The following is a 13655-nucleotide window of genomic DNA, read 5'->3' as shown; positions in this document are numbered from 1 at the left end:
TTCATGTTCCCTTTGCAGCCTCCACGTGTGTGCTCTGAGCTCTTCTGGCCCATGTGTTTGTCCTGGTGTCTTCAGCTGCTCTCCCTTTTGGGATGGAAAGTGGGCAGAGAGGGACTTTGCTGTAGGCTCTGGCTGTCTGCACAGTCTGTGGGACTGGCTAACTAGGGAAATGTTTAGGAGGTAATTGGTCTCTCTTCCTTGGGAGAAGGACCTGCTCCCCTTGTGGGTTATAAGATAGGCAGATTTAGTCCCCAAATGCATCCTCAGCCCCTTCTGTCACTTGGCTGCAACCCTGACTGCTCAGAGGTTTTGCTCCCATTGAGCAAATCAAATCCCAAGTGATTTCATGTTGAACTTCATCCCTTGGCCAAGCAATATATTTTTTTTGCTTTGTATGCACGTGCTTGAAAAGAGGAAAAAAAATCAGATTTCAGCCAGGAAAGGAAATGTCATAAAAGAAGGGCAAATATATGAGTCTGGAAATACTCCCAGCCCCTGTCCAAGGCAGCATTCCCTCTCCCATTGCTGTACAGATGTGCCTGCAGAGCACAGTGTCCCTGCCTGGGCCAGGACCTGTCACTTGCCCTCCTGGCTCTGTGTCACTGGCACTGCTGCCTTCTCAGAGCTGCCAGAGCACAAACCAGGTGCTGTTTCTGCTGGGTTGGGTCTCTGCTGTTCCTCCTTGCAGAGGTGGCACAGCTCCAGTGGTCATGGCAGGGAGCACAGGGGATGGGGTGGCTTCTGCTCCCTGCATGTCCTGCCCCGAGGTCACTTGGCTCTGGTGACTTGGTGGTGAGGTGGCCACGTGTGGGCTGCGTCCAGCGGAGGAGATGGGTGAGGGAGGCGCAGGGATGGTGCTTGTGGCAGGAGTGAAGCTGCAGAGAGCGGTTTGGCACAGAGAGGTGGCAGGTGGGGGATGTGAATCACAGCCCAGTGCTGATGGTGGCCCCTGGCTGGATCACTCTAATTTGGTTTCTTCGGACTCCCAGGGCTCTTTGTGGTTGTTGGTGAAGTCCCCTGCTGCAAAGAGAGCAGTCGCCTGAGACCCTCCAGTGCCTCCTGGTCAGGCCAGCAGGGCTGTTCTGAGCACGTGGCACCTGCAACGCTCTGCTCTTGCTCCTGCAGCCTCTTCCTGGAGACACCTGTGTGTGTCTCAGCCCTGTCCCCTCCCGCGGGGAGTGCTGTGGTACTCACGGCTACCTTGGTGCTGTTGAGGTGGGCGTGGAGGAGCGCAGCGATGTCGCCGTGACCGGCCTCCAGCGCGATGGCAACAGCGTTGTTACCGTCCTAGAAAGAAAGGAGAGCGTGCAGGAAGGGCTTTGGGGACAGGGGCTGCCCAGGCCCAGTGGCAGAACCTTACACTGTCCACGATGGAGACGCTGCAGGTGGGCTGGGCCAGCAGCAGCCTCACGGTCTCCAGGCGGCCGTGCTCGCAGGCACACATGAGCGCCGTGGAGCCCTCCTCATCCTGCAGGTTCACATCAGCCCCGCAGGCCAGCAGGGCTTCCACCATCTCCTGCCGCCCGTGGCTCACAGCCAGCATCAGCGCCGTCTGGCCAGCCTGCAAGGGAGGGACACTGCCAGGCCACCCCTGCCCCCTGTGCTACCCACTTGTCCCCACACCACAGGACCACTGCTGGGACAGCCCTGCTGCCAGGCAGGAGGAGCTCCTGAGGTGATGCCCTCTCCGTGCACTGACACCTCCAGGTTTTGGAGCCATTGTCCTGCCCTCAGAAGAGCTGAGCGTGGCTCTGGCATCTGCCTGGGCGTGGGAGGATCAAGATGTGGTGGCCCTCAGACTGCACCAACCTGGCTGGCCTTGGCGTTGACGTTGCCCATGCTGAAAAGCCTCCTGACCACATTCATGTCCTCCTCCTGCTCAACAGCTGCCAGTGCTGCCAGCATCAGGGCGGTGTACCCAGCTTTGTTCTGGTGGTCTACGTTACAGATCCCTGTGGGAGTGGGCAGAGGGGGCTCAGGATGCTGCAGGGCTGGTGGGAGACATGGACCAAGCCACATGCCTGGCTCCCCCTCACAGTCCTGCCCACGGTGCCGTGAACCTTCCCACAGGCACAGAACTGCTGATGGATCTGCCCCATGAAATCTGGACACCCAAACGGGCTGGGGTGCCTTCTGACCCCCACAGATATGAACACACACAGCCCAGGGTATCTTTCCTCGCCCTCTGCTGCCAATGCCTTTCCTCTGTGCTGACAGGGCCAGGACATGACCTGGGTACAGTGGGATGGTGGCCAGGGGATGTTTCTGGGGCTGGGGACACTGACCCGTATCCAGCAGCAGCGACACGATGTGGAAATTGGAGTGGGAGACACTGTAGTGCAGGGCTGTGTTGCCATTCCCGTCTGCCAGGTTCACCACGTGGGCCAGGAGAGCCGGGGAGAGCTCGGCAAAGGCCAGGAGGTGGTTGGCCACCGTGTCAGGGATGGACGACTTTTGGCTGGACAGACGGAACCACTCCTGAAGGACGAGGCTGCTGCTGGCAAGCTGTGGGCAGAGAGGGGCTGAGCCTCTGCATGCCCTGGCACCCACCCCCTGCTGCCAGCCCAGGTGGCAGGGAACAGAATCCCTGCTCCAGAGGCAGTGGGTGAAGGCAGGACCCTGAACTGCCCAAACCCATGCTGGGCATAGCCTCAGCTGAGTCCACATGGGGGTTTTGGGGTTTCTGGACAAAACCTGGAGCCAAGGGCTGTATTTTGGGGGAAGGTGCTGAGCCAGGCTTTGCTGGCCCCTCTCTGAGTAGGGCCAGCTCTGGGGGATGTTGGCAGGGACTGGGCGAGCCATCGCTCCCCAGCGCTCCACTCACCACCTCTTTGCTCTTGGCAGCACCTGGATGGCCCAGGTGGGTCTTGACAATGAGGCAGGCCTCCCTCATCCTGGGGCTCAGCTCGAACCTGTGGAGAGCATGAGGATGTTCCTGGTGTGGGGCTGCATCACCCACCAAACCTGTGGGCTCTGCAGTGCCTGGAACTCCCCACAAGGTCCCCAGAGTGCAACCTCCAGCCCTGTGGCTGCACCCTGGCTGCTCCAGCCTCTGCAAACCACCATAGAACAGAGCCTTATATGGATGTGCTCAGGCACCATTCACCCATTCTTGGGCCACATTTTTTCCTTTTGTTGAAAAATGCTATTGAAGGCTGTTGTTTTTTTTGTCCCACTCTAAATTATTTTCTGCAGCAAAGAAGCATTTGGGGCCTCTCATCCTTTCCTTAGCAGACCCAAGAAACTGGAAGGATTGTTCCTGATGAATGGTCTCTGCAGCTGAATGGGTTTTTCCCACTGGCAGCACTGAAACTGGGGCAGATGCCCCGACCTGGCAGGGCCAGTGCCATGGCTCCCAGCTGACCAGGGAGCAGGGAGCCTTCTCCACTGGCACTTACTTTTCCTTCACCTCAGGGGGCTCCAGCAGGGTCACATCAGTCCCCTTGCACTCCAGTCTGGGCTCGCAGGTGCCTTCTCCTGCCTCCTCTTCTGAGGTTTCGGTGTCTCCCTGCTCTGAACTGTTGGAGCTGTCAGCTGAAGCCTTCTCAGAGGAGCTGTTGCCTTCTTCATCCTCCTCACTGGATGTGCTCTCATACCTGCACAGAGGGAGGATGCTCAGTGGCAACACAGCACAGTCTGGCCCCCTTCAGGCCCTGCCACTGGCCCTAGCCCAGGACAGGGATGCAGGGGACCAGGATGGGCTCAGGGGGGTGGCGGAGCCCCTGAGCACGTACTCCCCGTTCAGCACGCCCACAAACTGCAGGCTCTTCTTGCTGCCCTCTGCCTCGCTCCGGGGAGGACCATCCCGCTTCTTCATGATGGACTTCAGGGCTCCTACAGGGAAACAGATGGATGCCAAGAGCCAGTGAACAAGATTCATAGAATTTCAGAATCATGGAATGGTCTGGGTTAGAGGGGACCTTAAAGATCATCTCATTTCAACTCCACTGCCGTGGTAAGGGACACCTTCCATTAGACCAGGTTGCTCAGAGTTCCATCCAACCTGGCCTTAAACATTTCCAGGGATGGGACATCCACAACTTCTCTTAAGTAACCTGTGCCAGGGCATCACCACTTCATAGTAAGGAATTTTTCCTAATATCTAATCTAAACCTACTGTCATTTTGATACCGCTCCCCCTTGTCCTGTCACTACATGGTCATGTAAACAGTGAGTCCTGGAGCTAGCCAAGCACCCCAAACCCACTAGACCTCCAGACAGGCATGAAAGGGCCATGGGCAACTGCTGGAGCATGGGTAGCATTGGCCCTGCAGGCACTGTCCCCAACAAGGCCATCCTCTCTCTTCCTGCAGGAACATTCCAACCCAGACCCTGGCATCACCCCTGGTGACACTCACCGGCTGCAGGGCTTGGGGCAGCTCCACTGTCCTGTGCTGGGGCTGGGTCCCGGTTGCTGTCTGTCGTCTCCAGCACAGCTGGCCCAGGGCCTTGGCTCTCTGGGCACGTCCCTGCCATTGCTCCTGCACCCGGCACCGAGGGGCTGCTCAGGCCATCACCCCGGCCAGGCTCCATCACCTCACCTGCACCGGGCTCCTTCTCCTCTCCTGCCAGGGCAACGCTGCCCACATCTGTCTGGCTGCCCTTGTCATCGCAGCTGGCAGCTGAATCGGGTCCGACTGCCACGTCGCGCCCGTCAGGGCGGCAGCCCACGGCGACACAGGAGGTTGGGGGGCAGCACTCCACACCTGCCTCCGCTGTCTTTGGGGGGTCACCAGCTGCCCGGCTCTGTGTCACTACCACAGCCTCCACCAGTGCCTCGGCCACCTGCGGCACGGCCATCACTTCCTTGTCCACCTGCCCGCGGGGCCGGCGGGCGCACACCTCCAGCCGCAGCTCCTCCAGCTCCCGCGTGGCCTCCTGCAGGTGCCCCTCCATCAGGGTGATCACCTCCTTCTGGTGCCCTACCGTCTGCTGCAGCAGCTCCAGCTCCCGCTCTGCCTCAGTGGCCAGCCCCAGCGAGGACTCTATCACCCAGACAGCCACATCCCGGCGTCCCCGTGTGCCGCTGTCTGGCGTGTCCCCACTCTCCTGCTGCGAGCGGTAGTAGAAGACGGCATCTGTCATGGCCCGGTCCTCACCCACAGCCACGGAGCGGCACGGCCGCTCTGCCACCCTGGGGCTCTTGCCTGGCCAAGCTCTGGCGTTCCGCTCCGGCACAGCCAGCTTCTCTGTCAGCTTCCTCAGCTCTGCAATTTTGCTCGTTCGCCCCTTCGCTGGCTCTGCTTCACTCTCTGGCCCTGTACGGGGCCCCTCCTCACCCCCTGCCTCAGAGCCACAGGGGTGATACAATGCCTCGCCGGGCTCTGCCGACAGCTTCTCCAGCAACTTTGCCTTCTCCCTCTTCAGCTCGCAGATCTGCATCTCCAGGAGGGGGATGGTTTTCACCTGCTCCTCCAGGTCCCGGAGCTGCCGCAGGGCTGCAGCCATCTGCTCCCGCACGTGCTGCAGCGGGGCCGTGCCGAGCCCTGCGGCGGGAGTGCTGCGCCCCGAGCTGCCGGGGCTCACCCGGCCCCAGCCCGCCTGGCCCTCGGCGCCCACTGGCACCCAGTGGGGTGGCTGGCCCAGGGCACCCGGCAGGCCAACGTGGGAGGGACCACCAATATCCTGCAAACGGCCCTGCTCCTGCTCCAGCCTCCTGCTTGTCTCCAGCAAGGTCTTCTCCACCCGTGGGTTTGGCACGAGGCACTTGCGGGTGGGAGGTGGGAGCAGCCGCACTGGCGGAGGTGAGATGGGGTGGGAGGTTGGCTTGCTCGCAGGCTCCGGGGCTGCTCGGCCGTGTGGGGACAGCAGCAGCGCAGTCCTGCCCTCCTCGCTGGCCGTGGAGGTGAGCGACTCGGTGGAGGTCCAGGCGCTGGCGTGGCTGCTGGGGCTGCGCAGCGTGCTGGGCGGCGCACGGGACCCTCTCACCCTGCGAGGCAGCGGCACTTTCTTGAGTGTTTGGCCACTTTCAATATCATCGACATATTTCAGGAAATCAAGGTCCAGCAGGAAGCCATAAGGGGTTTCCACAGAATATGAGCTCTTCTCTCCATCGTCCTGGTCCCGATACAAAAATGGGCCCCCAAGATCTGCAAGAGGAGAAGGGACAGTGGAGTTAGTGGAGACAGGATGGCTTTTCTAACTGGGTTATACTGGAATTTACAGCCTGCAGGCCCATCTCCTCCATGATGTGCAATGGGTCTGTCTCCAGCACCCTCAGTGCCGTAGGGTATCACAGGGCTCACAGTCCATGTCAGGGTTGGTGCTGGAGTGAGGAACTCCACTGGGATGGGATGGGACAGCTCAGCCCTGCCACCCCCCTTGCACCCCTTCCACTGTCACTACCTGGTGACAACCCTGGTCGCTTTACCTGGGAGGTTCTGGTTCAGGGGTGCCGGCTGAGCCATCTTCTTCCCGGAATGCTGCTGATCAGAACACCATCAACCTGCAACGAGACCACGTCCAGCCAAACCCTGTAACCGCAGGGCTGGTGAGCCCCAGGCAGCCACACAGCCCTGACCCCCACCTGGGAGAGCCCTGTGTGCCCCCTGCCATTTGCCAGGTCCCCAGGCCTCCCCCAGCCCAGGGCTGACGCTGGAGCTGGTGGCTGGGCGAGTGCGGTGCTGCCTGTGGTGCCAGGATTGTTTGTACATTTAAGGAATGCTGCACAGCTCAGCTGGGATGGCCGTGCTGCCAGCTCCGAGGGTCACGAGTTGGAGCTTGGCCATACAGTGGGAGCAGGCCAGGAAAGAAAAGAGGCTGAAACCTGTATAGGTGCAAAGCCCTGAGCAAAACCTCACTCAGTCTGAGGGTTGCTTTGGATAAAGGGAAATGATGCTTTGGCAAAGGCTCGAGACTGCAGGGAGCAGCCAGCACCTGTCAGTGCCTGGGTGTGATGCCCATTCTTGCCACCCAGGGTGCCCCACAAGGCCTCAGGAGTGTCCTGAGGGGCCAGTGACCCCCAGGAGGGACCTGACTGCTTTCCCCTGCCCCTAACGTGGGATAAGGCAGAGGGGAATGAAATGGGAGCCTGGATTTCCCAGGAGCCAGGCACGGACACACTGGAGGAGGACCAAGAGGATACAGCTGTGGTCCAGAAGGGAGATCATGGCTGGGGGTGCGACCAGCTTGAGCACTGAGCTAGGACCTGCTGCAACATCTGGCAGCATCTGGATGCTGGGGCCCAGGTGTGAAGTGCTCCTGGCAGGAGCAGGAGGGACAACAGCACCTTGGGAGCACCCATTGCTGCTGTGCATGGCACCAGAGTTCTGATGGCTGTGCCCATCGGGCACAGGTGGCCATGGGGCTGAGCAGCTGTTGGTGGGCAAAGCATTTGGCACTGGGCTATTTTCAGAAGAAAGCAGGGGAGGAGAAATGCCACAGAGGAATGGCGGCTTGGGCACAGCCCTGAGGGAAGCTGAGGCTCAGAGCTGCCCAGGGAACGGCGTGGGATGTGGCCTTGGCTGCACAGAAACACCCACGTGTGCCCCTCACGCCAATGCAGCAGCCATGCCCCAGCCCTCGGCCCCCCTGACGCCCTGGAGCAGCTGAGGCAGCACCAGGCCAGGCTCGGGCTGGGCACTGAGTTCAACCGGGCAGAGATAAAACACTTCCCACTAGGACAGATTCTGGGGCTCTCCCACTCCTCTGCCAACCCACCCACAGCCGATGCACATCCCAAATTCCACCCTCCTTGGAATCATCCCACCTTGGAGCAGGCACCCATGCCACCTCCCTGGTAACATCCCGGCTCCATGCTGGCCTCCACCATTCCCAAGCTGCTGGCTTCATGCCCAAGAGAGTCCACACATCCCCACCTCCTCTCATCCCTCCCACCCTGGGAAGAGTTTGGCTTCCTCCTCTGCATGGTCCTTGCTGCAGGTAATTAAACAGTGCTGGGGCCAGGACAAACTTCCCCTGGGCTCCACACACGTTGTAAATCAAAGAGGAAGAGAGAGCAGCAGGAGCCAGAGCCAGCAGGAGCGTTTCCTCGGGGGGAAGTGGCCGGCAGCTCCCTTCCGCCGCCCAGCCTGGCCATTGTCCTGCCTGGGGACAGGAAAAGCCTCCTCTGCCAAGGCCTGGACACCTCCCACACCACTCCAGCTGCAAAGGGGCCCTTTGCACCAGCACTGCACTGGTGTCCCCTCCACTGAGCTGGGGACAGGCTGCTTGTCACCTGTCACCTCCTGTGGCCCCTTCAGCCAATGTCTGCAGCTGCATCCCAACTGTGAGGGACATCCTCCCACTGCTTCAGACCCCATTTCTTTTGGTCTGATAGGATGGCCTGGACCAGGGCACGAGTTTCTGTCTTCACCCAGCTCCAAAAATGGTGATGGGACCTGCCAGCTACCAACCACGTCCAAGTGGCCCCAGGGACTCCATTGATGTTCAAACCCTCCTGCAAGGAGCAAAAACCCCCCAGGTTCCTTGGGCTGTGCAAACTGTCCCTGGGCTGGGGAAGATGTGTGGGGCTGGACTGGACAAGTGGGGGCAGATGGTCCCAGTGTGCAGCAGGTTGAGCCCCCACACCTGTGGCCCAGCCACTGTCAGCACCAGCTGGACCTGGCTGCCACACCCATGGCACCACACAGGCAGCCACCCTCCACCCGGGCTCAAGTCTTGCTGGGGCCAATTCTATCAGCCACTTTGGTGCCAAAGGCTGATTTTCAGCAGCTTCAGCTGCTCTCTTGGGCACTGGTGCAGGTTGCTGAAGGGCCTGGGCACATGCACCCCTGTGGGAGCCCTTACATGATCCCAGCTCTCTTTGGAAGCAATGAGTGTTGTTTCTAGCACTGGTGTTTCAACAGAAAAGCGGGGTGGTACAAACAAAGGACTGGTAGAGAGGTTTGGCAGCAAGGGGGAGAGGAGGAGGATGCACAGGCACCCAACCACCCCCATGGAGGCAGGGCTGTGTTTTGCCCGGGGCTCACACCCGTATTTTCCCCTCATGCTGTTGTACCGATGGGAAACATGGGGCCAAAACTGGAGCTGCTCTGCTCAATTGCAATCAGAAGTCATATCAGGGATGAGGGAGGCTGGGCACCCTGGCACAGCCCAGGCACCGCCCGGGCCTCGTGCCCCAGCCCCGGCTGCCGGCAGCACCGTGTGAGCCCTGGCCTCATGGGGCAATTTCCCTTGGGCTTCCCAAGCTCCTGGACTGGCAGAGGAGAGGTCAGGGAGAGCTGTTCCGAAAGCTGGAGACCTTTGTACCCTTTTGCTGGAGGGCCACAGCTGTAGGAGCCCTCAGCCCAGTTCAACCACCTGCTGCAGCACAGCCCGAGCTGCTCCACCGGCGGGGCCAGGCCTGGACACAGAGAGGGCTCTCCCTGGCTCTCCTGAGCCAAAATACTGAGGTCATGAGGAATGTGAGAGGAACAGAGTCCAGAGCAGCCCTGGCCAGCACAACTTGATTTATCTCAGCCAGGCATGCTTCCCTCGTAGCTGAGCAGGCGATAAGCCCTGAAGCTTGGAACTGAGGCTGTTCCAAACCTGAGGGGAAACCACTGAGCAAGCACACGGCTTCTTCCCCTGCCAGCAGCCTGCCAGGATTCAGGCTCCTCACACAGCCAGCTGTCACACGTGCTTGTCACCTGCAGTGTTACCTGCCAGCACTGTGGCTCGGTGCAGCAGTAGGTGTCCAGGGCTCAGGCCACCTTCGTGTCCCTGTCCCTGCTGCAGGGGCTCTATGGGACAGCCTGTGCCTATTTGCCCAGGCAGCTGAGGCCAGCTGTCTGTGCTGGAGCTGCTCCTGGAGGAGCTGGATCCAGGTGGGTGGGTGCACAATGCTGACCCAGGGAGAGAAAGGGAAATGATCATCTCAACAGCCTGATTTCAGGGTTGGACTGTTATTTCTGGAGTTGTCGTCATCGATGGCCCGGCTGGCTGGGAGGCCAAAGGGGCCGCCCAGGCTCTGCACCCACTCCAGCCCCTCAGGGGCTCCCTGAGCTCACTCACAACAGGTGTAGAGTCCACACACAAACTTACCCACGTGGGGATCAGCTCTACCAGCCCCCTCACACCTACAGCACTATAGGCTCCCTACAGCTTCACTAGAGAACATCAGCCCCTCTCCTTGCTGCCCAGCAGCACCTTCCACCAACACCTCCCGATTCCCTCGGGGCTGCATCAGCAGCGATGGCCTGGGCTTGTCCTGCTGTGAGGAGGGGCTCGGAGATCAAACTAAATTTACCCGCGGGAAGCCGAGGAACAGCCGGGGTACACCCAGAGCTCCGTGCACAACGCCGGGGTGGGATCTCCATGTGCTCCAGGAGCACCTCGAGCACTCGTGCGCCCTTCGGCACCCAGAGGGGCCCGCAGCAGCCCGGGGTGCCGTGTCCCACCAGCGAGAAACCCACAGCACACCCAGCCTGACGAGGTCCCCAGGACCCCAGGGTGTCCCCAGAGCCCCCAGCCCTGCAGTTCCCACCAGCATCCCCAGCCTGAGGGGTTCCCGGCACCCCCGGGGGATCCCCAGCGCCCCGGCAGCACATTCCAGGCACCCGCACGTCGGGGCGGCAGCCCGTGCCCAGCCCCGGGACCCGGGCTCTCCCCGCCGCCGCCACCCGAGGGGAGCAGTTCCAGCCGGGCCCCGGCCCCGCTCCCCTCCCGCTCCCGCCGCCGGGGCCGCTGGGGCGGAGCCCCCGGGGCGGCGGATGCCGGGGCCGCCCCATCCCGCCGCGCTCCCGGGGCTCCAGCGCGGCCCGTCCGGGGCCACGGGCGGCGGCGGCTGCGGGGCCCTGCGGGGGCCGCACCGGGACGAGCCCCGGCCCCGCCGCCTCCGGGCCCGCCCGGCCAGTCCCGTCCCGCCCGGTCCCCGCCGTCCCTCACCGTGCCGCCGGGCTCCTGGGCTGCAGGCTGGACACAGCCCCGGGCCCGGGACTCTCGGGCAGCTCCGCGGCGCCGGGCAGCGCTGCCCGCCGCAGCCCCGGGCCGAGGGCGGGCGGGAGCGGGAGCGGGAGCGGCCGGGGCGGGGCGGGGGCGGGCGGGGACCGGCCCCGGGCCCGACGGGACGGGAACCGCCCCCGGCCGCTCGCCCCCGGCATCCCCCCGGCTCCCTCTCCGTCCGGGCAGGGGACATCGCTGTCCCCGCGGTGCGATGTGCCCCGTTCCTGTCACCTGGGGAGGGGTGTCCCCTGCCCTTGTCACCCCCAGGTCCCCTGTCCGGATTACCCTGGGGATGGGGGTGCTCCTACTGCATTCCCTGGGGACAGGGTTCTCCCTAACCTGTCCCCATCGGGGTGGTCCCCCTGCAGAAAGGGGGATCCCCTGCTCACATGGCCCCGACGCAGGGGTACCCTCTGCCCTGAGCTCAGCCCCGCTGCTGGCTCCGGCCCGGCGGGCGGCTGGGTCCCGCTCTGCCCCACCGTGCTGCCCCAGCACAGCCACCCTCGCACACCTCGCCCTCGTCCCAGCCGCGGCCGGGAGCAATGTGCCTCTGGGCCTGGCCGGGCTCCCCGGGCCTGGCCCCGCTGGGTTCCTGGCAGCCCTCCCTGTCCCAGCAGCGGCTGTCTGTCTCCTTTTCTTGCCAGCTTTCTTCCCCGCCTGCTTCCCGTGCTGCTCGCTGAGCCGCGAGCTGTGGGCTCTCCCCCATCCTGTAGGGACCCCGGCCATTCCCCACCTTGGAGCTTGCCCTCACTAACTGCTGCAGGCCTTTTCAGCGCTGAAACCCTCAGCAAAGATTTTTGCTACTTTTTCTTTCCTTTTCAGCTCTGAACTTCACGGGTATTTTTCCATATCTGGCACTTCTGTAACACTACTCACGGGAAGAGCAGGAGAAACAAGATGTGCTTCCCGACGTTCCTCCCAGCTGCTGGCAGGCACTTTGGGGACTTCCTGGGAAAGGGTTTGCATCCGGACGGAAGTACCTGAATAACTCTAATGAATCTACCTCCACTGACAGACCTCGTCCCTCTCCAATTCATTTGCATACTTGGCCTCCCCAGCATCCTGTGGTAATGAACTTGGTGATTTCACGCCCTCAGTTGGTCTCCAAAGCAGGTCGGGAATAGCTCGGCTCTTGCCGATTCTCTGACTGCTTGGAGGAGAAATTGCTGAGGTGCCCTGCACAGAGTGGCTTTACCTTGTCTGTCCAGGTCAGGAAAGGTGAAGTCTGGGGCGATGAGCCAGGTGCCAGCAGTGCCCAGCTGGGCTGTGGAGCTCATGCCCTGCATCCGGCTCAGAGTTCCATGATGGGCCCACATCCAGGTGCCTCACTTCTGCTCTTGGACCTCTGACAAAAATGTCACCCACCTCCAGGCAGCAATTCTAGTTTCCTCCCTGCATAGGGAAAAAACCAGCAAAGGAGGAGTTGAGGAAACATGAGCTTGGGAAGGTGATGTCACTGCAGCTCTGTGGGTGCCAGACCCCCATGTGACTGCTGCCACCCCAGCACGAGGGCTGAGCTGTGCAAGAGTGAGGAGACTGCAAACAACCCAGCATCACCAAAGGAACACGGCCCTGGCGCTGCTGAATGTGGTGCTGGATCACAAAACTGTGTGAGCTCAGAGATATTTCCAGGCTGAGACTCACCAGCAGCCTTTGAACAAGAGGGATGGCATTGTTCCCTGCAGGGATCAGACTCCTCTGGCTTTAAGTTCTGGTCACTGAGAAGAATCAAACCCAAGGGACAGCCCTTGTTTCTGATATTCATTGTTTTCTGCAGAAACTACGTGGGACTCAAATATGAGGCCATGGCCAGAGAACTCACCTAGGCTGGGTGATGTTCACACCCCATGCAAATCCCATCTGCGTCCAAGAGCAGATCACTTGGAGCAAAGCGTTTCTGCAGCCTCGACTGGCCACCCGTGTGGTGCCTTCACCCCAGAGCAGGGGCGCTGAGCCAGGAGCTGCCCGAGCTGTGGCACCAGGCTGGCTCTGCCCAGGCCGGCTCTGCCCGGGCTGGGGCTGAACCCAGCCTCGGAGGCAAATGGCAGCGGCTGCAGCCACACCTGTGCCAAGGCCTGGGTTAACCAAAGTGTAGCTGAGAGGTTGTGGGTGTTAGGACTGGTGCCTGTGTGGGTGAAAGGTGCACAGATGCTCACTCTGGGAAAGGCTACAGGTAAGGACCAGGGGCTTCCACAATATGGGACCAAGCTCTTGTATTCAGCATCTCTCCCACAAGCCTGCATGGAGGGGTGGGGAGGGCTAGCCAGGCTCCTGTTCCTGTTGTAGGGGCAGTTCTGCCAAAAAACCCTTGGTGGTTTCCTGGTGGTAGAGTGTTGCCATTCAGCTGTCTGGGCTCTGCTGACTTTCATGGCATCATTTTTTGGGTCTAGCACAGCTGTTCCTTCACAATGGCCATTGATATCAGCCCTGACCCTCGTAAGAGAGTCCATCTGAACAGAAAGCTCCAGGAGCTGATGAGTTTTCATAGATTCAGATCTACTGAAAAGCTTTTTTGGTTCAGAAGAAGGTCTCAAAAATTACTTTTCTTGTGAATCCCAATCCTTTTCTCTCTGTCTGGGACTGAGAATGTGATCACGCCTCTTTTCCCATCAGAGCAGTAGGAAATGTGTGTGCACCTGTGTGCATGTGTTGTGACTCACACCAGCACAGCTGGTGCTTCTCCACGGTGTGCTGGGAACAGAGCCCCAGGAGCTGCAGACTGACAGAATAGGCTGCATCTCTGTCCCTCTGCACACAGCACAGGAATTGGG

At 61.0% G+C, this 13655-nt stretch overlaps 1 protein-coding gene across 3 annotated transcripts; it reads right to left on the bottom strand.

Moving 5' to 3' along the window:
* Window positions 1-839: 839 nt before the first annotated feature.
* On the bottom strand, window positions 840-11803 carry KANK3 (KN motif and ankyrin repeat domains 3). Of its 3 annotated transcripts, none has more exons than XM_054291038.1 (11): window positions 11761-11803; window positions 6371-6445; window positions 4359-6089; window positions 3735-3834; window positions 3399-3596; window positions 2825-2912; window positions 2286-2505; window positions 1810-1952; window positions 1361-1561; window positions 1201-1287; window positions 840-1020 (listed from the first exon to the last, which is right to left on the bottom strand). In XM_054291038.1, the coding sequence occupies exons 2-11, from the start codon at window positions 6405-6407 to the stop codon at window positions 964-966; spliced, it is 2862 nt and encodes a 953-aa protein (XP_054147013.1). In that variant the 5' UTR covers window positions 6408-6445; window positions 11761-11803; the 3' UTR covers window positions 840-963. The 3 variants fall into 3 exon arrangements, with proteins under 3 accessions (XP_054147013.1, XP_054147012.1, XP_054147014.1); XM_054291037.1 differs by lacking the exon at window positions 11761-11803 and adding an exon at window positions 10828-10889; XM_054291039.1 differs by lacking the exon at window positions 11761-11803 and adding an exon at window positions 10828-10889 and having other exon boundaries at window positions 840-1017.
* Between the last annotated feature and the right edge of the window lie 1852 nt (window positions 11804-13655).

The sequence above is a fragment of the Melozone crissalis genome, unplaced genomic scaffold, assembly GCF_028551555.1.
Source record: "Melozone crissalis strain CALT ecotype California unplaced genomic scaffold, PUWL_Pcris_2 ptg000088l_1, whole genome shotgun sequence".
Taxonomy (NCBI): Eukaryota; Metazoa; Chordata; class Aves; order Passeriformes; family Passerellidae; genus Melozone; species Melozone crissalis.
Note: the sequence above shows the minus strand (reverse complement) of the source record. Positions and strands in the feature narration are given on the sequence as shown.

Excerpts from the sequence above, each read along its gene's own strand:
- KANK3 (XM_054291038.1), bottom strand. The coding sequence starts at position 6,407 with ATGGCTCAGCCGGCACCCCTGAACCAGAACCTCCCAG. Across the intron at positions 3,835-4,358 it reads TGCCCCAAGCCCTGCAGCCG|GAGCCCTGAAGTCCATCATG; the intron begins GTGAGTGTCACC and ends GTTTCCCTGTAG. Across the intron at positions 2,506-2,824 it reads CTGCCAAGAGCAAAGAGGTG|CTTGCCAGCAGCAGCCTCGT; the intron begins GTGAGTGGAGCG and ends CTCTGCCCACAG.